The 23,284-nt window shown below is 34.7% G+C and overlaps 1 protein-coding gene across 5 annotated transcripts in view; it reads right to left on the minus strand.

Moving 5' to 3' along the window:
* Positions 1-16,698: 16,698 nt before the first annotated feature.
* Fur2 (furin-like protease 2) overlaps positions 16,699-23,284 on the minus strand; it is a 390,070-nt gene continuing 383,484 nt past the window's right edge. For 3 of the 5 annotated variants that reach the window (XM_087411225.1, XM_087411224.1, XM_087411228.1), the window contains exons 8-16: positions 22,668-22,884; positions 21,754-22,237; positions 21,021-21,208; positions 20,649-20,897; positions 19,782-20,250; positions 19,498-19,697; positions 19,142-19,423; positions 18,689-18,900; positions 16,699-18,498 (exon numbers count right to left, since the gene is read on the minus strand). In XM_087411225.1, the coding sequence (XP_087267351.1) occupies positions 18,391-18,498; positions 18,689-18,900; positions 19,142-19,423; positions 19,498-19,697; positions 19,782-20,250; positions 20,649-20,897; positions 21,021-21,208; positions 21,754-22,237; positions 22,668-22,884 (2,409 nt within the window). In that variant the 3' untranslated portion in view covers positions 16,699-18,390. The remainder of the gene's footprint in view (positions 18,499-18,688; positions 18,901-19,141; positions 19,424-19,497; positions 19,698-19,781; positions 20,251-20,648; positions 20,898-21,020; positions 21,209-21,753; positions 22,238-22,667; positions 22,885-23,284) is intronic. The other 2 variants (XM_087411227.1, XM_087411226.1) reach the window with 2 other exon arrangements.

Consider the following 23,284-nt stretch of genomic DNA (forward strand, 5'->3'; position numbering starts at 1 on the left):
TAACACACATAAAAAATTAGTCTCTGGATCATTACCTTTTTGTAAACAGTGTACACATGTATTTTTTTCTTGAGATTTAGATATGTAGAACTGTTATACACGTGTGGAAAAAAAAAATCGTTAGAAACGATATTATTTAAACACGTTCGAGTTTGTGCTCTGTATTCTCGCTACTGGATTCTCTCATGGTCACTACATCCTATTCTATTAAAATGTATGCATATTAATATAATCGCTTATGGCATCCTTTAAATGTATCATTAATATTCATTGTCACAGTGCTGCTGTTATATTTTCGTCGCGTGCAATACTAATTAAAACAATCCGCTATTCGAGAACTTTAATTTTACTGTACAGCTAGCAGTATACACACAGCTGCTCGAGTATGGGCCGACTTCATTAAAAAAACATCGAAGCGTATTCTCCTCGCTGCCGGGTAGCTTCATTTGCAAATGGCCTCATGCGTCACTGTGTAAAATAAAGCACGACACCTCCTTATATGCATTATGTCGCGAATGAATAAACCGATAACTTGATACTGGAACCAAGAAATTCTCCATTAATGTGCCGTTCCTAGGCGATAAGAATTCCTTGTGCTTCCGCGGACAATCCCACGAACATGAAAATTGCATAAAATATAATTTTTTCTTAGCTTTAATGCGCGCTGGGATGGAACGATCATTAAATTTTTGTGCTGCTAGAAACATCATTATTAATCTCAATTGTGTAACACAATTTGGAAGGAAACCGACAGTTTCTATGGCATGTCTGATTCTATTTAACGTCCGGAAGCGTTTTGTACAAAGCATAACAGAAATTTTATATACGGAAAAGAGGGAAGTGACAAAATTATCCTATATTTAAGTAAGATGCAAGATTGAAAAATCTTTCGTCTCTTCGTTATTATTTATTTGCTCTTACGTAAGTTATTTTATAACTTTCATGATATATATTTTCTCGAATAACCAGATTGTTGCCCATTTTAATTGAATTTGTCTACGTATTTTATTTGTGTTAGAACAAAGCGAAAAAAGTTCTTCTAGCAATTAGATATTTAATTTTATATTACATTTAATCATGTTTCTGTTCATAATTACGTGACGTTTTACATGAATTAAAAGGAGTTTAAGTTAAATGTAGAGTAATGAAAAAATGAAGAAAATTTACGCGGCGCTCTGAGAAAATTTAAGTAAAAATTATAAGGTTAGCAATATTTATAAGATATTCATCTAACATTAAATGTAACGATCTTTTAATTATTTTATTTGTTTGTGAGAACGCAAATAACATTATCTCTTACTAGATGCAAATATAAGGATCTTAAAAGTCTGCATAAAGAATGTCGGAAAAATTATACCGTCATGCAAAAAGAAATTATTTATGGAAACATCGTTATTTTCTCGCCGGTTCATACTGGAATACCGAATAAATCCGAATATAACGACGAGACATGCGTCGCGACTCACGCGTCTCGCTCTTAAAAGACGTATGTTTACATCTTTGCGATTCCTATCGTCTCCGCAATATTCGGACGAATGCACACGTATGCGCGATATTCGCGTCGCTCGGATACCTGCGGCGCTTTTTGGAATCCGGTATTCCACGCTCGGATTCGCCCCGCTATTACCGGTACCGGTAATTTCCGCGGAGCGTACGCATCGAAACTCGATGAGAAATTCATAGCGGCACGCCGGATGTACGTCGTCGTTGTGTACACGCGATATGTAGACGTACCGTACTTATATCGTGCAAAAATGAAACGTATTACGCTCGCCGTCGCTTGGAAACGTACTGCTATCGATATTAAACTAACCGGAACAGCTGCTTCGGCCTTCTATAAAATGTCATACAGCGTGTGCACAATCTACCGTCTTTGCAGAACGAAGAAAACTCGGAGAGCCTGGGATTTCATATCAAGTTTACCTAGCGATATATATTTACACACACACACACACACACACACACACACACACACATATACTGTGCGAAAGGCATGTTGCTTGGATTTCGATTTATCCACTTTATCGCCATTTGAGAAGACTTGTTACAGGGTGCATTCCGTTTCACGCATGATGCACATGATGCATCATTTATCCTTGTTATTGTATTGTTAACCGAATATTAAACAAAGATAAATGATGCATTAAGCACATCATGCGTGAAACGGAATGTATCCTTATATTGGTCACTAATACAAATAAAAATTATTTGCGTGTCTCTTGGTGATCTTAGAGAGTCATCTTTATATTTTTACAGATATTTATTGTAGCGAAGAAGTTTGAAGACCAAATCACAAAAAATTATTATAATTGTGCGCTGGCCATTTTCTAATCTTCTGATAATTTTTTACTCTCTAAGGAATAAGCAAAATAACAAACAGTATAAAAGCGAAAAAAAAGTACAATCGCATTACATTAAGAATTTTTATTTTCTAAAAAATTGAACACCAGGTTGACATTGATAATCAAAACGACATTGATAATTAAACGACATGAATAACATATATGTGTATATATATATATACTTGTAATATTTATAATAATAATGTGTTCTTATATATAAAATTGAAATATATATTCCATCGTTTCTAATCTTGTATAATAATTTATTTAAAATTATAGATAGATAAAATAGCACGAAAAATATAAAAAAATTGTTTACTATATATTGTACTAAAGCCAAACGTCACATTTAAATATTCAATTCTAGGACTTCTGTCATTTTATTTATTTTTGTAATAAATAACAATTAAAAAATGTAATTCTTTTTCAAATAATAAATATTAGACTTTCAAAAATTTTTTTATGTCAGTTAATTAATTTTAGTTGGAATAGAATGCGCAGTTCAGAAAATTTATTGGTTTTTGAATTCATTTAGATAGACATACGTAATTATCTCGATCAAGCTTAATTACGTTACTAAAGTTAGGCATTTAGTCAGGTACCAGTGATTAATCGAGTCAGCCCTTAATTCTCAGATCATTAATCGAATACTAATCTGCGCTTGGATTATGCTGGTGCGCTTTACGCTTCCTAGTGGAACCATTTGCGAAACCACTCTACAAAGATAAAACGATTGACGACTAAGAAGTCCGTCATCTTATCCCGACGAGGTTTTTATTCCGGCGAGAAGAATGTCGAAAAATGTCGCCGCCTGTGGAGATGATAATGGAGATATTTTACCTCTCTCTCGAAAAAAATCGCATTTTTGTCGCTTATTTCAGTGTCTTTGCAAAGTAAATTTTCTATTGTTTGAATGATTAAATGATGAATTTATTTGAATAAATGAGGAAGAGTCGGAATTGTCGAAATTGAAGGTGATAATCTAGTCAGACGTTTTTCTCATCAAACGATTTGTGCATTCTGCAATACAATCGCACGCGCATGGCTAATCCGCATGAAATAATAAATTTTTAACCCGTTTTCTTTCCCTATTCGGTTGGACCGGAGACGTGTCAACCGCCGCTAATTTACGGGCGCGTAATCCCGCTAGATTGGTGGAATTTATCGTCAGGCAGGCGCATAAATTTCGCAGCGAGCGATTATGCGGACTTATCTTCCTGGCGACCCGCTGGATTCGCGAGCGGTGATACCGCGAGTCGTGAAGCACCGCGGAATGCACGATTTTATTCTCTAGAATCCTTGCAACAATCCACTTATAAGTAAATTGTATCACGAATATTTATTTATATATTATTCATATATTATAAAAGAAGTTAGTATAAAGGATACTTAAAAAGAAATTATAATCTCTTAAAATCTGGCAGAAAGTAACTTTTTAACTCAGGACAAATTGAGATGCATAAAACATGGCAACTTGATTATAATAAAAAAATTTTATCGATTTATAATCAGGATTGCTTAATCAATACTTGATAAAAATATTAGAGGAGTATCAGAATCAAAGCTAAAATTCTCTCGATAATTCTCTATGAAATAATATGTCAGCTTCACACACGTGAAACTATGTAGACGAATCGTGAGCTATGCACACGATCAATAAACCATGCAACCCATTTGCTCATGTATTCGCTTTGTTTGCTGGTGCATGTAACAATGTTGTATCCGTATTTTATATGTATAAAATAATCATAACTAACTGTCGGAATACATCGGATTACGAGTAATTAATAAAAATTGTTTTTCTAAAATAAAAATTATTTTCACAGAACCATATTGTATGTAATATCGAATTAAATTTGATGATTATCAAATATCCTACATTCATAAAACACAAACACGTATGTTATAATAACGAATATAACAATGGTAGATAATTCTATATAATAGGGATTAATTATCTGGGATATATTTCATGCAGAATTATAAATACGCTTGTAAATCATGATTCTACTGTGACGTTGCACACTGCTTTATGGTACTTATCATAGTAGCGACGACAAAAAAACGTTTATAAGCAAACGCTTTGAAATACGAACAAAGCGAACCCTTTGTAGTAAAAGCAAAAGATTATTTTACACAGAACGTAGATCGCGCCTTTGCATAATGTTCTTACTTTAAAACGAAAATTCGGCTTCTGCCTCTCACTAACGGCATTTGCATCACTTTTATTCGTACGCCCCATTTGCATTTCAGTCATTACAGTTTTTGCATATCACCGCGAAAATTTTACAGAGCCACGGAGGATGATGAAAAAAAATTTTTATAAATCCGTTCTTCACTTGCCATGGAGAAACCGGAGGTATTTTAACTATTAATATTACAAAGTATACAGATTAAATTAATAAATTAACGAAGAGTAAAATTGGATCTCTTGTATCTTTCAAAGATATTAAATCAAGCGAGTAAACGCGCGCGCGTTAATATACAAGTATGAATATGGTAATTCCTGTATCAATGGCAACACATCCGCCTTTAATGCCCTCATTTCTCGGTGTGAGGGTAAGGATTGTAGTAAGGACTGTATGAGGATGAAATAGGCTCAAAACGAGATGATCGTCTGTTGAGTGGTCGCAGAAACTTATTAACGTCCGAGCGAAATGGCACTTCCGATTTCACCGGAAACCGGCGCATTGCCATTTGCGAGTCGTTCGATCTTGCTGTAAGAGCTCGCTTATTCGAGAAAGCACAATCGCAGTTGCGAAACAACTCGCTGTTTAAATCACTAAAAGCGCCGAAAGCTCATTTAACCAGCATACAATTACAGCCGCGCGTTTACCGAGCAACAAAGTTCTCCGATCGTTCGTTCCGATAGCGTACATTAATGCATGTCTTTTCGAAATCGAAAAACTGTATACAAAGTGGGAATATCAAATTAGTTTTTCGATTACAAAAAAGCGAAAATTAAAGATACAATTTCTTTGGCAATAAAAAGGTTGAATCTTAATTTAGTTAATCAAAAATAATTGCTTTTATTCAATTTGGAATATTACTAAATGTTAAAAATTTAAAAAAGTTGCAGTTTCCGGATTTTATTGGAGTTGAAAATGGATTAAAATAAATATCTTTTAATATATTAAAATAATACTACACATGCATATCGTGAATATTACAAATATAATTTGCAATTTGATTTATTCCTTCGATTCATGGAGTAATATTTGTTAATTGATTAATAAATCATTGTCGACGTAAAATTTACGAGGATAAAAAATTTAAGAGGCAATCTATCACACCAAGTCTAATTAATTCAATAATAAACCTTTATTCGTATCAATAATAAACTATAATCAGTTTAATTAATGCAGCCATCAACGTTATTTCCAAACAAATTATATTATCAAAGAATAAAAAATTATATGCAAAATTAAGAAAAGTTGTAAAATATATTTTTATACGTATTAGTACAAAATGTATTAGATTAACACAAACTTGAATGAAATTTTATAAAAGTTTTATAAAAAAAAAGCTAAGATTTTTCAAACATTCAGTGATCAAGACAAGAAATAGATATATCTTTTCCATTACAATAAATATCTATAATGATAGATCCTTCCTTTCTAAAATTCATACGAAGATCTTTCATATGACAGACAGTCACAGTGGCAGTCGACAGTAGTTACGGTCAGACTTTACACAGATGCGTACATAAATTTGCAAGTGGAATTACCATATTCCGAGAATACCGTATTTTAAAATTCCAAAAAATTATATTACGCTTTCATTTCAATTTCATATCTCCAATAAATAAGTATTCAAAGAAATTATATAACAATTCATTATGTATATTTCTAAAATATTACAATACAATAAATGTATATAATTTTTGCTTTTAAAGAATTGAAGATTATATTTATATAATATATTAAATAATATAGAGATATGCATAATCAATTTATATATATATAAATATATATATATATATATATATATATATATATACAACATTCCTTAAAATCTCTTTTTGTCCGAGAAAACAAAATTCAACTTCATGCATACTTGACTATTTTATAGAAGTCGTTTGCTGTATTTCATGTTAATCCAGCCTTATTCATACTTCAGCAGCTTAGCAGTCTGATGTATATTACAGGAGCTCTGTAAGGGAAACACGCGGTAGACTACCTCGCGTATATACTTCTCGAGAACGATGTCTACTGCTTGCTTACGTAAGGGGGATTTTCTCCGTGACGTGGAAAAAAATTGCAGCTCGATGCCGTGCCGAATTTAAACGGCCATATTATCGCGTTCTCGGCTCTTCGTTAGCTTGGCACTTTGATAAGACAGGCAATTCGCACATATACAACATCGCTTCGTTAAGGTATTTCTGCAAATATACCCGAGAAAGAAAGAGCTTTTTGCGGCGTAGTCTGCAAGCTGCAATTGGCTAACTCAAAACAGCAATGCGAGCGACTTTTGACAAATAAACTGAGAGATGTTATCCAAATACTAGCACAATAATACTTAAGCCAACTTGATCATGTCTTATAATCTTCATGTATACAGTTATGTTGCTTGTAATTATCGAGAAAATTATAAGTTATACTCTCTTACCACGTTATTTATTATGATCTTATGAAATGAGGAATTCAGAAAATTTATCCGGTTAAAGTACAGTTCAACACACAACTTTGTATTATTTTTTAAAGAAAGTAAAAATTACTACATTTCCTTACTGCAAAAGTGATACAACAAAAAAGATGAAAAATATGAACGACTATATTGTAAAGTTTATTAATGCATTATATTTTAAGATAATTTATTTTCTTTTAATATGTAATCTAAACAACTTAGCATTAAAATAATAAGTGATAAATGAAATGCAACAAGTAACTCACTTACTGGTCGATATATCATCATCACTTCATTCCTCTCTGTTTTCAGATATTCTCTTTCCTTCCTTCTGTTGCAGTAAGTACTCTTAGTTAGTCTTTTTTCGCTTATTTCACATACTCGGACTATCTCTTTCACTTGAACAATTTTCTGGCTGTGTTCCAAAGTTCACTGCTGCCAGCACTGAAGGTATAGTTTACGTTACGTACACTATAGATTTACAGCACTGAAACTGAATTTTGAAACACAGCCTAGATGCATTTTGTTTTACGCATGATATGCTATTTTATCCTATGTTCACCGAATGTTAAATATCATGTGCATTATGCGTAAAACGAAACGCACTCTCTATAATGTACTTGCACTACCACTCGAGCGACAAGCATAAATTACCGTACATAAACGATCAAACGAATTAGAAAATACATGCTGCGTTTGAAGAGCGTGCTATCAGAGTTAGGACTGTTACTTTTGACAACTTGGAAGATTCGAAGCTTCGAAAGAATTTAAATCTTCAAAGATAATTTCGAACTTTCGAAGTTTAAGATGCTTTCAAAGTTTCAAAGTTAATTTCAAAACTTTGAAAAATATATTTGTGTAAAGAAGAAAAAATTAAAATATATTCGTAATATATAAATCGTAAATGTATTTGTACATTTTTTAAATATATTCGTTCATTTTGCAAATATATTCGTTACTATTAGCTAGTATTAAATTAATGATTTTGATTCTTTGAAACTGCGATGATTAAAGCACCGAAGGATCGAAGCTTAGAAACTTCGATCTTCGAAAATTTAATGCTTAAGTTTTGAATTTTCGAAGCTTCGAAGTTTAAATGAAATTTTTAAAGCAAATCACTATCTCAAATCAGCTATTGTACTTTTATCACACTATCTTCAGCATTCATTAGATAATTTATACTTGATAACATATCAAACTTGATAACATGATGCATTCTCCGAATGCAGCCATAGATTAGATTATTTCAACGTCACTAGATTATTTCAAAGACGAATTTTATAAGACGATTGCTCTAACAAATACACGGGACAATCACCTGTTGTTCGATTCTCCCGAAAGACGTGCAATTGAGGAGTGTAAGCAATTCGAAGGAATGGCTCGCTGGATCTCGTATGAGTCCTTTAATACTTTAAATATAATCCAAAGCGAAAGAAAGGGGTACATAATTTTTTGCGTTAATGTAGGTGTTTAATAAAATAAAATTTCTACAATATAATTTTTATTGATCTTATTAATATAATTTCATAAATATAAAATTTTAATTTACGACCAAAAATTTTATGATCTTAAAAAGAATTCTTTTAAAAATGGCTATAATAAGCCCTATAAACACGTAGAGTATTTTCGGGCAAGCGACAGATGTTAAAGCTCATACGCGATATGCCAAACGGGACGCATCTGGAGATACCATATATTCTGTGTTTTCAGTGTTTTCACTTGCGACATTGTCCATAGTCATCATTTTTCAAACCTCACACGGAATAATGGACACACCGAAGCGATCATCCGTTGTTCAATTCGACACTTCTGACATTCGATCGCATATGATACCCATTTTCGACGAACGGAAAGACGGGCGATCGCAGAGCATAGGCAATCCGATGAGTACGGCTGGTCACCTCGATACGAGTACATTTTTCGAGAAAAAAATGAATAGTCTCGACGTAGAACAAAACACGAGGCTCGAGCATTGCTTTCAAAATTTCAATTTTTATATTGATGAAACGAAATACATAAAGTATTTTCAGGAACGCGGCGGATGCTACGAAATGACACATAATATCGTTCCCTTATTATTTCAAAAGTAACACAGTTTAAAGATTAAGTTTTTCAGAAAAAAGAAAAAACTATGTATAATTCATCAAGAGAAATAATTCATCAAAAATAAACAAAATATTACCAACAGTTTATCTCAATTTGCTAAAATTTATCTCAATCTGCTAAAATGATAATTCAAAATATAACAATTTCTTCTTTAAATTTCAATCACCAAAACTGTCTTCACTTTAAAAATTCTCTGTAAAAAAATCTCCTTTTTATTTGTAAAAATTATACAACTCAAAATATGTCACTCTCATGAGAGGGTATGTATATTATCTCTTTGAAAACTTTAAGAACGACATAATTAGTTATTTGGCGGATGGAAGTCCTGTAAACTGTACAAACTGTGAAGTTAAATTAGTTTACTTTTGATGATTGATAGAATAAGCTTTACTTAATTAATTTATGGTAATAACTTGCATATCGTATCTTTTTAATCGTATCACTTTTAAAGTAAGAATATGATATAAATACGATGCACTTCAGGTACAGAAAAAGTTATGAAAATGGTTTAAAAAAAAATAATTTTACTATTTGTATGATTTCAAATCATACAACTTTTATCCGAAACGTTTTCTCATATCTTCCATATTTTTCGAAATATTTATTCGGGACACTTAAAATATGACACTCTATACATTATGTAAACCAAAAAATAATATTTTTTACATTTATTATTTATTACTCTTTCAACACATAAATGTGCAAACAACAATATTTTAATGGATACAAAGCTTAAAAAACACTTGTATAATTATTTCATAACCAATAATAATTCCGATTTTCCTCAAACTTGATGGACAAATAATAATTATTATTTTCCTAAACTATCTCATGAACAGTTTCAAACAATGATTAATTTATGTTTTGCTTCTAGATAAAAAAATAATTTTTCTTCACATCCTATTTTTGAGCGGTTAGTCGGAGATTTTTACCATGTGCCGGAGAGCCGGAAATTTGGTTAGAAAGCTCGGAAAACTGGAGAGATAGCAACCATGTTTGAGATACTTACTGAAAATTTTCGTCGAATTTGCAAATCTAAAGTATATGCTGACGCGGAGTAGCTGGGGATTATTTTCGGAAATTAATGATGAAGCATCAAGATCGGATTTAATCAAAATATTAAGCAACAAAAAAAATATTATTCATAGAGATATTTCATAAAATTAATATTTCACAGTGTTGAGCTAAGACGGGATAGTTGGGGGATGATTTTTTTTTAATTCAAAAAATTGTCTACTAACTTGTCAACAGGGCAACTAATTAACAATAATACAAAAGAAATCTGTTTTTTATGTTCTAATTTTTTCAGTGGCTGTGCTAACTCTAACTACATTTTTGTCAAATCGATTAAAATAATAAAATAAGATAGATTAGCAAAAGATACTAAATTTATAGTTTTATTTTATTGTGTTGTAGAGGTTGTGTCAACTTGTTAGACATGAGTTACCCCTCTCCATACAAATTCTTTCGATGAATGGTATCTTTTCTAAGACGGCGAGTCCTTCGTCACCGGTTATTATTCCGCCAAGCAGGTCGAATTGCAAGAGAAGAAAATCGCTGTCCAGTTAGAGACGATTTCAAAGCGGAGCTCGCCCGTTGAAATGTTTAGTCGGACATGGCGTAACTGTCCAGTGGGATGTCTGTAACGAAAAGAGGAAAATTGTAATCATAGGAAATGGTCAAGGTACAATATCCTCCCTGCAAAGGGAACATGCGATGGTAAGAACGTCGAGCTTTTCCGTTGCAAACGAAAATATCCTCGTGTCTCCTTTTTCGCTTTGATCAGACCGAACTCAATAATAACTGTTTCTTTCTTTGATTTTTCTTTGATTCCGTTACTTGGCTTGTTCTCGTGTAGAACAGAAAGTTCTGACTATTTATGATATAAGAAAATGAAGATCGTTAGATTCAGATATTCTGAAGTAATAGATCCGAGTAATAATGTAACAAATATTTATATTTAATATTTCATTTACTATCAGTCCAGTTTTTAATTCAAACTGATTTACTGTCAGTTCAGTGTTTAATAAAAAAATGCCTTTCTGACAACTGGAAATAATTATCTTCAGTTCATATTACATTACGGATCAGCTCTTGGCTTTGTCAAGATTAATATTTTAATTTTTCTCTGATTTCATATTTTTCTTGCTGAGTGCAGAAGACAAAAATCTATACGTTCAAGAAGATCTCAGGAATATCTTTTACGGTGGTAAAAATAACAATGGTAAAAACTAACAAGAGATGTTTTTTCAAGACAAGAGTATGACATATTCGTGAGCTTTAAATAATTAGAAAAGAGGGAAATAGCGGAGCACGTATTAAACCATCGTGTGGCTCGAGGATAAACGGTTCTGTATCGGAAAGGGTTGGTATCATCTAGGGTTAAATTGTTCGTAACAGTCACACTACTGATAAGCACCGTGATACATATAGGCGGGGAGCATATTCGCCGGCTGCGAATTTACGATATCCGCTTACGACGCGCCGTCGCGCATCGAGGCCGCTGATAAAAGTAGACGCGAGTTCCTCCCAACCTCGTTTCTCCTCCCACCCCTCCTTTCCACCCCGCGAATTATCGCCGGCGAATTTACGGCGTTATCCCGTTATCTCGATTGGCCCGAAACGTGTGTGCGTACGTCAACGGGGGTCCGGAAATGGCTACGGATGAACGCCGACAGCCAACGAGGGCTCAGCTCTTCCGCGCGACGGTAACGAGTTCGGGACGAGACGTTATTCCGGGGTGGGAGGCAGGGTTTATGGCACCTGGACCCGGGAACACGAAAGTCGATTCTCGTCCATCCTGCCGGAAACGACAGACGGTCGTTTTATGATTTATCTGTGTACTAGAAGAGGGCTATACACGGGAGCGAGTCATTCCCATAGTGAGAAGAACTACAGCCGATCGAATTACGGTGAAATAACGAATGGTACGATTGAACGTACGAAGAGCTTGGGGGATAACAAAAAACGTTGAGCGAAATGAGTTTTGGAAACGAGGGAAAAAGAATGCAATGATATTTTATGGTAATTTTGAGAACAAACGATGCCAGAAATTGCGCAACTGAATTTAAAAAAGAAACGGTGATGCTGAAAAAATGAAGTGTTCTTATATCTTTTACAAAAATAAATGCAAAAGATAATTTTATTTATAGATTGTTTTTATTTATTCTGATTTAATTACACAGTGTTGGCTTTTAGTATAAAACACATTCAATTTATCGTACTTTCTTGGAAAAGGCGATGATAAAAGTTAAGAGAGAACAAAAATATTAAAATTACTATAAAAATAAATATTGTATTATTTTTCAGTAAAATTGTTTTTTAATTCATTTTTCGTTATATATAAAACATTTACACCACCTTAATTGAATTAATTTAATTTTGTTATCTAATTTAAGTAAATTTAATATTCAACTTTATTTATTCTAACCCCTTATTTAACATTTATTTAAAATTGATATAATTTTAACACTTTTTTTCAGTAAACAATAAAGTGACGTTATTTTTCCTATTACTTTGCTATTACTTTCATGACAAAGCTAATTAAAGCTACAAATGCACTCAATCATTTAAACGTAAGAAAAATTAGTCGCTTTTTTAATTTCTGTCATTTAAAGGGACTGAAATAATCTCTCTTTTATGACATACAGACCGGAGCAAGATTTGTGCACTTCCGTCTGGTTACACGCAAAAATCGGAATTACGGAGGATGGTATTAGACGAAGGGACGACATTCGGATCTCTTCGGTGGGAACATCGCGGTATGAAGTTTCTTGCGGCTGAGTTTTTACGATTTTCCGTTCCGCGCACGGCGCCGTATGGTGGAGCTTTGACGCCAACGGTAAATGCGATCTCCTCTCTCTCTCTTCCCGCGAGTAGCTATAAAAGGACTAAGATCCGTTCCCGAGGCGAAACCTATTCCCTTTGCCCCATCGCGTCGTCCTTTTCCGCCCGACTTTTCGTTCTCGCAAAGTTTTTTGCCACATTTCTCTCTGAACTGTGTGCGACGTCCATTATCATGGCGCCATTAGTATTTCCGATCTTCTCGCGAAAAAATATTTTGACGATTACTTTCATTGTCACTGACTGCTTTGTTATTCGTGATAACGAATTATAAATGCTTCGTTTTTATTATTGAACATTGAGTATGGTCTTATTTGCGTGACGATACAATACGAATCATAACGCAAAATTGAATTAATATACATATATATTTCGAGATACTTGATTTCTATTGCTGTAGGCAATTTTTATTGCTGTAGGCAATTTTTATTGCAGAGGATAGAAATTGTCCCATTAAAGGATAATATGCTTGCATTTGATAAGAAATTTATTCCTAAAATATCATCGTTCAGTTTAAAAAAAGATTTTACATAAATTGCAAGAAAATATACACTTTCTAGTAATTTTTGTCAGTTTTTCAACTTTTCTTTTTTTTTATTAATATCAAAGTTAATTAAAAATAAATAAATTCAAATAAAATCAAATAAAATAAAAACAAATAAAATCAAAATTAATTATTGCAACTGATTTTCACGTCAAATAATTACATTAAAAAATGTAAACATTTATACTTAAAATATAAGTGGCGTGGTTATCAGAAAGATTTCTCTTTATCTAATAATCTGTACAGAACGGGAAGCTACTGTGATGGCGTTAAGACACTGTTATTTTTTGAGGCGAGGAATACAAGGAATACAAGGAATTGAATTATATTAAATCTTACGCAGGAAAAGATTTAAAAAATATCTCCTATCTTCTCTCTAAAAATTAACAAATTTTTATTAACAGGTGTCTCTGTTTTTTTGAGCTATTCAGCTATTTCTAAAGTCTGTTCTATAATGCGCTCTTTATTTCCTGTTTCTTGCTTTTTTCTCCTTTGCAACCGTTTTATCGACAATTATATTTCTTGCTACGTATTTCTTTCGAAGTTCATTAATTTTTATCTCGGCCGACATGAAACAAAAAACCGGATAAAAAGCAAGAAGACAAGATGTAAAAAATAGTAAAAAGCAAGTAATGAAAATCAAAAAACATATTGTAGAAGAGACTTAAACTCTATATTACAATAACATTGCATCAACGTTTTAGCAATATTGCTTGCAGAAATATTGCTTCTATATATGCTGTATAATAACTACTTTTATTAAGGTGGTTGTATTCAAATGATCTTATTCAGAATCGTTTATTTCCCAATCCCGGAAAAATTTTTAGGTTTCCTTTTAAGGATCCTTTCTCTAAGAAAGGAGAAAACCTCTGGCAATACCTTGTTTATTCTTCGATGCTCTATCGAGAGAAACTTTTGGCCCGAGGCACCACATCGATCTTGCCTTTTACCCTGGTCAGTCTATTCTCATCTCTCACCCCACGTGCAACACCTTTTCACCTTTGATCCCTCTTCGTCGAATCGCCACCGACCACCCATTTTTATTTCGCTACAACTACACTCGTATACCGGAAAGCTTATTTATTTCCTGCCTTCGGACATGACCCGCTGGGCTCGCATGTAGCTTCGCATTCGGTCGTTTTCGCAAGAACGGCTGGGAAAAACAGCGCAATGGAAATGGGCGATTTGAGAGCAGCGGAGAAAGGTCAACTTTTGATTAAAGCCGCTTCCGTTCTTCCCGTCTCTGTTTCACTTGCGCGTGGATTTTGGCAATATTTCCAAAAGAAACGCCAAACGTCTGTCCCCTTTGGGCATCCCTTCGGGATATTTGTGACTGTGGAAGTAATACGGAAGTTATATGATTTTGCAATAGGTTCACTTTGTGAGCAAAGAGAAAACAGAATAATTAAAAAAGAATTGACTCTAGAGATATTTTTTTACTTCATATATTACGTATGGATATAGATATTGAACCCTTCATAAAATTGTAGAATAGAAGACTTGAAAGAGAATCAATTCAACAGCTTGCACTTTTTCTGCTTTAATTAAAAATTCAGATATAAAGTCAAATATTTGCGATTTACAAGTTCTGGCTATTCCATAAAATTTCACGGTTTTTGTTGCGTTTTTAAAAAAAAATTCAGGCAATTAATATTCAAAGTGATATATGCAAAAATGAACAATTTGCAAATATTTTTCAGTTTTTGTAAAAAAATTGGCAATTTATAAAAAATGGATATTAAGTTGAAAAAATATATATACGATATAAATACACAAATTTCAGAATCGAATAAAATGATATATTAATAAATACTCAATATATATCATGTCTTTCTTATAAAAATTATAAAAATTCGCATAATATATTATTTGGCACTAAGATTCACCTTGGCCGAATATGGCCTTCCTCATCCATTTGTATATAAGTTTTATTAGCTACTTATAGTTTTTATTAGCTGCTTGATTTTTATTATCTACTTGACTCATGTCTTATTACAATTTATTAAAAAATACTTAATACTTTTTATCAAAAAGCTCCATATTTTTATACATTCTCCTTTATGATTTTACTGAAATGAGCGAGTTTATGCATCAAAATGAATGAAGGTTGTCCGGCAAGAGAATGATATTCCTTTTTAACGAAATTGAAATTTCACATCGTCCTTTTCCTCCCGCCATAGCTGTCATCGCTCATCGCTTATTATATCAGTTTCTGGATGTAATATACATGAGAGAATCGAAGAGTACAAACAGAATGTCAGCGAGCGCTTACGATTCATTTTCGTGTCATTCACAGCTTCACCCTAGTTGTCAGAGGGGAAGTAAGATAATCGGCCAAATGTAATTTCCACTGAGTTGCCAGCGCTCTGCTGACGTGCGCCGTTTTCTCTCATCGCGTGACACGGCGATTTAGTAGTTCTCGTATCCTAATTAAGAACTCCATTTCGTGATTCTTATTCCCGATAGAGTCCAACGAGGTCGATGTTACCTGCGGATGTTACTCGCAATAAGAAACCAGGTATCCAACATGTGATTGTCGCAAAATGTATAGAATTCTAATTCGAATCTAAAATATAATTGATAATATAACAATTTTCTAGTAAAACATTTAAATAATTTTGATTTCAATACGACATAATTATCTCTAAGAAAAATTAATATATGAAGGAAAATCTATTTACGTGGTTTATTGAAAAAATTTGTTAAAATTAATCGATTCTTTACAAATATTCTTAAACTATTCTTCTAATTATTAATTATTGTTAATTATTATATGCAAATTAATTATTTGTTATATGCAAATTAATTATTGTTAAACGGAAACAATCAATTTGCAATTTCCTCGCGCAATCATTAAAACAGTATAATTAAATCGCAAAGAAATCTACGATAGCATTATCAAGATTTTTTACTTTTCCGTCTCTCATAATATATATAGATACTTGTATCGTTTGAAAATAAAAATTATTCGTTTGTTGTTTTTGTATATGGTAGAGATTCATGTTGTGAGGTTCATGAAGTTAATCTTTGATGTTTCATTAAGTAATAGCTGCAGAGTTCGGTTACCATTGGATACATCTCACTCCTTCCTCACTTCTACAGTCGGTTTGCCTTTCCCGTGCATCACCGTAATTAAAATCAATATTCTAGCTGTACTTACCGCACGATACAGGAAAGTAGAACATCAGGAATCTAAGTAAAGCGAAAGGATATTCGAGGAAGCGATTTATATATGCGTTATGTATGTGTATATATGTATATATTTATAATCGCGGTCATCATAAAAGTACAATAATAGCTTTATATCAAATCACAAGGAGAAAGTCAATATTCACACGAGTAGGCGTGGGCGATGGCTTTCGAGAATATCGATTCGCGGATCGTTGCGTAATAGTTCTTTTTTCTTCTTCTTTTTTTTGTTCATTCATTAGTTTCTTTTTTCATTTTTTTTTACGATTTCCCTCCTCTCATGCGATCCCAACGAAACGGGGAAAGGATGGATACGAGCGAGAATTAAAGAAATAAGTAAGAATAACGCGGAAAGTGGGATATTAAACAAAACATTGGAGTAGACAATCAAGTAATAACAACAAACAGTTTATAAAACGCATTGCTTGTGTCGACGGCATGTGTTGTATCAGCTTGGGAGGTACTGGAATGTGACGACTGATGTCACAGATGCGTCGGATAACTGGGCGATCGCAGTAAGAGTCCGTTGGTTCTTTCGGGCATGCGAATTGTGTCGATTAGTCGAGACGATTAGGTTTAAGATAGGAGAACGAAGCTCACATGCGATGATCTTCTTTTTTCCTCTTCCTCCGTTTCGGTCCTTCACCTCGTCTCCTGGTTTATCTCGCTATATCGTTTCTTTCGCCTCCCCCTCCTGATCCTTGCGATTACTCCCCTTTGTCCGCTCATTTGTTACTATTATCATTTATACAAATATATAACAATATCCATTCATAATTCACAATTAACGATTACGATTACGTGGTCCGTGGTTCAGCCTAATGTACGGAGGCCACTTTACGTACATGTCCCTTCACCCTACTTAGTGGGGTGTTGGTAGCCTTCTAGAAGAGAGGTGAAGAAAGAGACGCGCTTTTGTCCTTTCGATAACTCGATCGTCGATTGCGTCAGGAAGAATGTTGCGCGAAGAAAAAATCGATAGACAGTTAAAGAATGCTAATTAAACGAACTAGATTGCTCTCGACTCTCGCAACGCGCAACGATTGAAACGTATTCATGTTATCCGTCGCTTGGATGAGATTCTACTTACTCGCGAATACACGCAACGATGATATAGTTAACGGGATAATCGACGAAGGCTCGACGTTACTTCGGAGACAGAAAGCGTCGGAGGGGGAACGCGAAAGGGTGTGGAAACAAGGGTGTCACTAATCAGGCACTTCATAATGTCCTTCACCCTTTTTCTCCGTATTTCGGATCGTTATCCGTGTCGGAAGTGTCTTAGTGTGCGCGACAATGGTATCGGTGACGCACTTGACAACGATGACGGGCAAAAAGTATATCTCTAGCTAAAACACATTCCTTGTACATTCACACATTCACGCGACCGTGCTACGGTCATGTAAACAACAATCACACTTACTCTCACGCTCTCTTTTTCTCTCTGTTTTCCTCTGTCATTTTGTTCATTCATACAACACTCTAACGGAGTTCTACTATCACGTTTTCGACGAATCTTCTTTCTTTTGCTTGCTCCTCCTCCTTCAACTCTTTCCTCCCCGCTACGTATTTACCACCATTTTCCTATTTTCTTTGTCATCACATGTAAGGGCTATCCTTGGACCTCGCTAATACAAAAGCACGTAACTTCTGACTCGCGAACCAATCACAATCGAGATTCGTCGATCTCCCTGCGACTCTTCGACAAGAGGTCATTAGCTACGTCGTCTTTAACGAAGTCTAGGTCATCAGCTCCATCGAATCATCGGCGTCCACGTCTTCGGACGGTTCCACTTTCACGGCAAGCTGCGTATATCCCATATTGGTCTCCCTTCTGCCGGACCAAGCCTGTGAATAAAATAATTGTGATGCACATTTATCTCTTTTCGCCCTTACAAATTTATTTTTCGAAAGCTGTTATATATATAAATTATATTTTTTCAGTTATAAATTTAAATTTAAATTTAATATTCTAACATAAATTCGTATATCAATTTTTTCAAATTTTTCAAATTTTTTATTGTATATATATGTATACCTGAAGAGCGACAAATATCATCGCGAATAACGCAATCGATGCTAAACAGATAGCAACTGCCATGGTCGTGGCTGCTGTTACAGCGAGTGAAGCTGAATCGTTGTTACTTGTTTCGCCATAATTGTTGTACGTCTCAGAAACTGCGGTGTTGGCTGAGAACTCCGTCCCCGGTACCCTCCTTTTGCCAGCCGGCGAGCTGTTCCTGCAGCCGCCTATATAAATATTAAAAATATATCTTCAATAACTATATAAAGATATTTATAATGATAAAGCTGCAATATAACAATAATAATAAAACATTGTATATTTAGAATAAAAAAATTTTATATTTAAAGAAGTTATATCTTTCCTGATAAAACATTCGCTAATAGATGCTGATCATAAAAAGTAAAAAAATACATATATTTTACTAATTATACGAATATAATGTTAAGACGTAAACGTAAAAATTACCAGTTTCTGGATCACAGAGACAACACTGCTCAGCTTGAGATCCCTTTTCGTTGCCAGTGCAGCATGGAACGCACTGATTGTTCAATTTGTCCAAGTGCAGTGGCGGCGAGCACGCGGCACAACTGAATTTGCCGGGGCCGGTACATCTGCGGCAATCAGAATGACAGCTCTTGCAGAGCTGAGTCAAAGAATCGTAATATTGTGCCCCTAAGCATTCCATGCATAGTCCACCTTCTAACATCGAGTGAGGTGGACACGAAGTGCATTCTAGTGGACCTTCGCCTGGAACGAATAATTTCCCGTTGAAACAAGAAACATAAATTTAATTCGACAGCAACTGATCGATTGTAACTTACCCTTGCATGTACGGCAATAATGATGACATTTTTGACAACCAAAATTTGACTTAAAGAATCCTTCTGGACACTCGGGATGGCATTCGCCGGCCGCTAGTTGCCAGCCTCTCGGACAAGTAACGCATTGATCTCTTCTGGGTCCCGAACATGTTTTACACGACAAGTAACACTTGGCACATTGACCTCTGTCACTGTAATAACTAAAACGAAAAAATAAAGTTAAAAAAAACATGTCGATACTGTTTTATTACCAATCTTTTAACTGAATGCTGAACTCATCTTACCCTGGCGCGCAGGACGATCTGCATTCTCCGCTCTGCAGCTGTAACCCGTCTTGACATGCTGTGCAATTCAGACGAGACACACAACTCTTGCAAGTGTGCAAGCAAGGGACGCAAACTGGTCGCGATGGTTGTACCACAGAGTAGTATGCGTCGTCGCATTGGGACACGCAACGTTTACCTTGAAGAAGCAACGGGTTCGGGCAGGATATGCAGTGATCCTCCGTAGAGCCGGCACAAGTCTCGCAGGACGAATGGCAGGACTTGCATTGACCATCCTCGTAATATTGGCCCGTATTGCAATTGCTGCGACTCTCGGGAGCGCACAAGCCTTTTTTGTTCAGGCTCCAACCTTCGATACAGCTGGTGCAGCTCAGTGTACTGCAGGTCGCACAGCCGGGTGGACATGCCACACATTCACGTCGCTTCTTGTCCGCGCTATAACCCGCCGGACACGAAGCGCGACACGTGCCTACGATACATTTGTGGAAAACTGTTTAGCGGAAACTAATTATGGTTACAACATTTTGACTGTAATGTAGAGGATGTAATGTAGAGTATCGGATGTACGGCAATTTAAATCTTTTTGTTCAAGCTTTGATATACATATTCAAAATTTAAATCTAACATTTATTTCATTTAAGAAATATATATATTTGATGTAATTAAATAAATCTAATTTTTTTCCAATGTAATTATTTAAGCTTCATACATTTATATAAAATATTTAAAAGATTTGTAACTGTTGTCAAATATCTTTCCAATTATCTGAAAAATGCTATATCCTGTTGCAAAATATTCAAATTTTGTAGACTATCATATTCATGTCACAAATTAATTATTGATTTAACAAATTGCCTAACAACTCACCGTTCAAAGCAAACAGTCCGGATCGGCAGGCAATGCACTGGTTATTCGCCGTGCCGTTGCAAGTCTCGCAGGTAGGATGACACGGTGCGCAATTGTAATCTTGCGTCTCGTACGTATAGGGCGGACACGCGGCGTAACATTTGTTCTCATGCATCACCAAATGATGTTCGCAGCTGGTGCACTTGTCCGGTCTGTCCTGGCAGCTGGCGCAGTTGGCTTCGCATGGCACGCACGTGCTGTTCTCGGTATCTACGTAAAAAGATGCCAAAATTTCCGCGTCGTATTACTCGATGATGATTTTAAGAAGACAGAATTAGTAAAAAGATCTGAATACGAATACGAATACGAATTGATCTTTTCTCTTCCACATACTTTCGTAGTAGCCCTCGGGGCATTGCTGAAGGCAGACTGCCAGATCGGTGACCCGAAGGTGAGCGGGGGCACACGAGAGACAAGAGTCTTGACCTGCCCCCGCGCAAATTTCACAGGATTCATGACATGGCCAGCAAACGCCGCCCTGATTAGGGAAGCTCCTTGGTGGGCAACGACTGACGCAAGTGCTGAAAAAGAGGTAAGAGACCCCTCGCGTTGTTTCTAAAGCGCGTTTTCATTGAAAAGGGTCGATGGAGAGGTATAATAAAATGAGAATGATGGATTCATTGAGCTATTGCGTGAAAAACAAATTATAAATACGTAGTAGAACATATTTGTTTAATAATAAAAAAAAAAAGATTTTAATTAAAATAAAAAAAGCTTAATCAATATATACAATGATATTAATTATTTTCTCAAACAGAGTTAGTAGTTTTATGTTCAAATACTCCTACCGTTATAATCCATAGCATTTCGTGGCATTGCAAAATTGTATTTAAAATTTTATTAATTTTATAAAAAGCACACGAACAGTTAGTGCCAGCATCTAATAATCACGTAACAGTATTAAAATATAAGACATGTAATGTTTTTTAAATGCATAAATATTATTCTAATTTAACACTTAAAAATCAATAAAAATATGCTAAAAATCATATATTTTAAGCTCTTTTCATGATAGAGACGAGATCGTATCGTCTTAATCAAAAGAGCTCTAAGTTCATCTACTCACTTATCGAGACGATAATTTTTACAAGCAACACATTGTGTCGGACCCTTGCCATAGCAGCCTTGCGCGTCACATTGAGGATCACAGTCGTGCAGTATCCTCCTGGTGGTATCGAGAGAACCGTCCGCTTGCACAGATGACGGCGCCGAAGGTGAATCGAAGGCAGACGCCGACGAGACGTCGCCGGGTAGATGGTTCGACAGGATCGGCGCCGACGAGCCATCCAGAGTGGCGACGGATGCTTGTAGATTCGACGCGGCACCGCTGAACGGGCCCTGGTAACTCTGAAAGGTAGACGGAGAAAAGAAGTCCCTGTTGCCCGGATAACCGGACAATTGTAGCGGATCATCGTCTACCGTGAATGGATAATGCACGGAATGGGAAGGAAGGTACGCAGATTGATGTACCGGATTAAATTGTCGCGTGCGTATCCGGATCGGGTTCGTCGATGTGCCATAGAAAATCAGCTGCCACTTCTTCAGGATGCCTGTAACAATATAATAAGAGACCCGAATTATGGCGAGATGATCTTCATATGATGTTACATTAAAAAAATTTTTAAGAATGTGTAATTCGCAAATAATCTCTTGATCGTTAAAAATAATACAAATTTCGAACATATTTTAAAAATTACAACTGCACATACTTATATTCCTGTAGTTTATGATCTCGAAAATAATAATAGTTTATACATCAAATTTAATCAATAGTGACGATATCAATGTCAATATCAATTTGAGATGGATATATTCAGTGAAAACAAATATGATTGAATATTATATACACAAAATAAAAAATTCTATTTTGCAATTAAAAGTAAATATTTGATTTATCTGAAGCAATTTATATAAATTGTATAATTTACGAAATTGATGGGAGAAATAAGAAATAGCTGGAAATAGTTGAAAAGCACTTGCCTGGTGAATTGACATGTCGGTTTCCAGCATTAATGATCTGCAGAGTCCATCGACCGTCAGCCTTTTCACCCCAGAAGTGTACGCTGAGGAAGGGCCAGTCATCAAAGTTTGAACTGAGAACGTCGCGCGGCCGCTCGAATAATAGTGTTGAAGTTGTGCCCATTGGCGAGGTCAATAAGAGCCTCAAGTTTCCTCGAGGGAAGAACCTTAGAGAAACCTATTTCATGATCGCGAATTAAAATATTGTAGTTTCAAATTAATATATAAAAAGCAGACGTAAATTGTAATACGTTGCAATCTCTAATTATTCTTAGAAAATTAGTAGTATAATTTTTTGTCACAATAAATATAAAAAATTAATTAGTAATTTTAAGTGTAATATCACGAGAACAGTAATTCCTACAATAATTTCTAAGTTAAAATTGTTTACGTAATGGTAAATGATTGATCATTAAATAGTAGTTACAACATTTAGTATTTATTAAACTATGTGCGTCAATAAATAACCTTAATATATACTTTATATAATCACTTGATTTTTGAGAAAAATTAAAATTATTTATTCTTCTTATCTATCGTAATTATTACTATATATGTTGAAACTACAACGACGATTT

Source organism: Acromyrmex echinatior, chromosome 11 (genome assembly GCF_024713525.1).
Source record: "Acromyrmex echinatior isolate Ae372 chromosome 11, ASM2471352v2, whole genome shotgun sequence".
NCBI classification, from domain to species: domain Eukaryota; kingdom Metazoa; phylum Arthropoda; class Insecta; order Hymenoptera; family Formicidae; genus Acromyrmex; species Acromyrmex echinatior.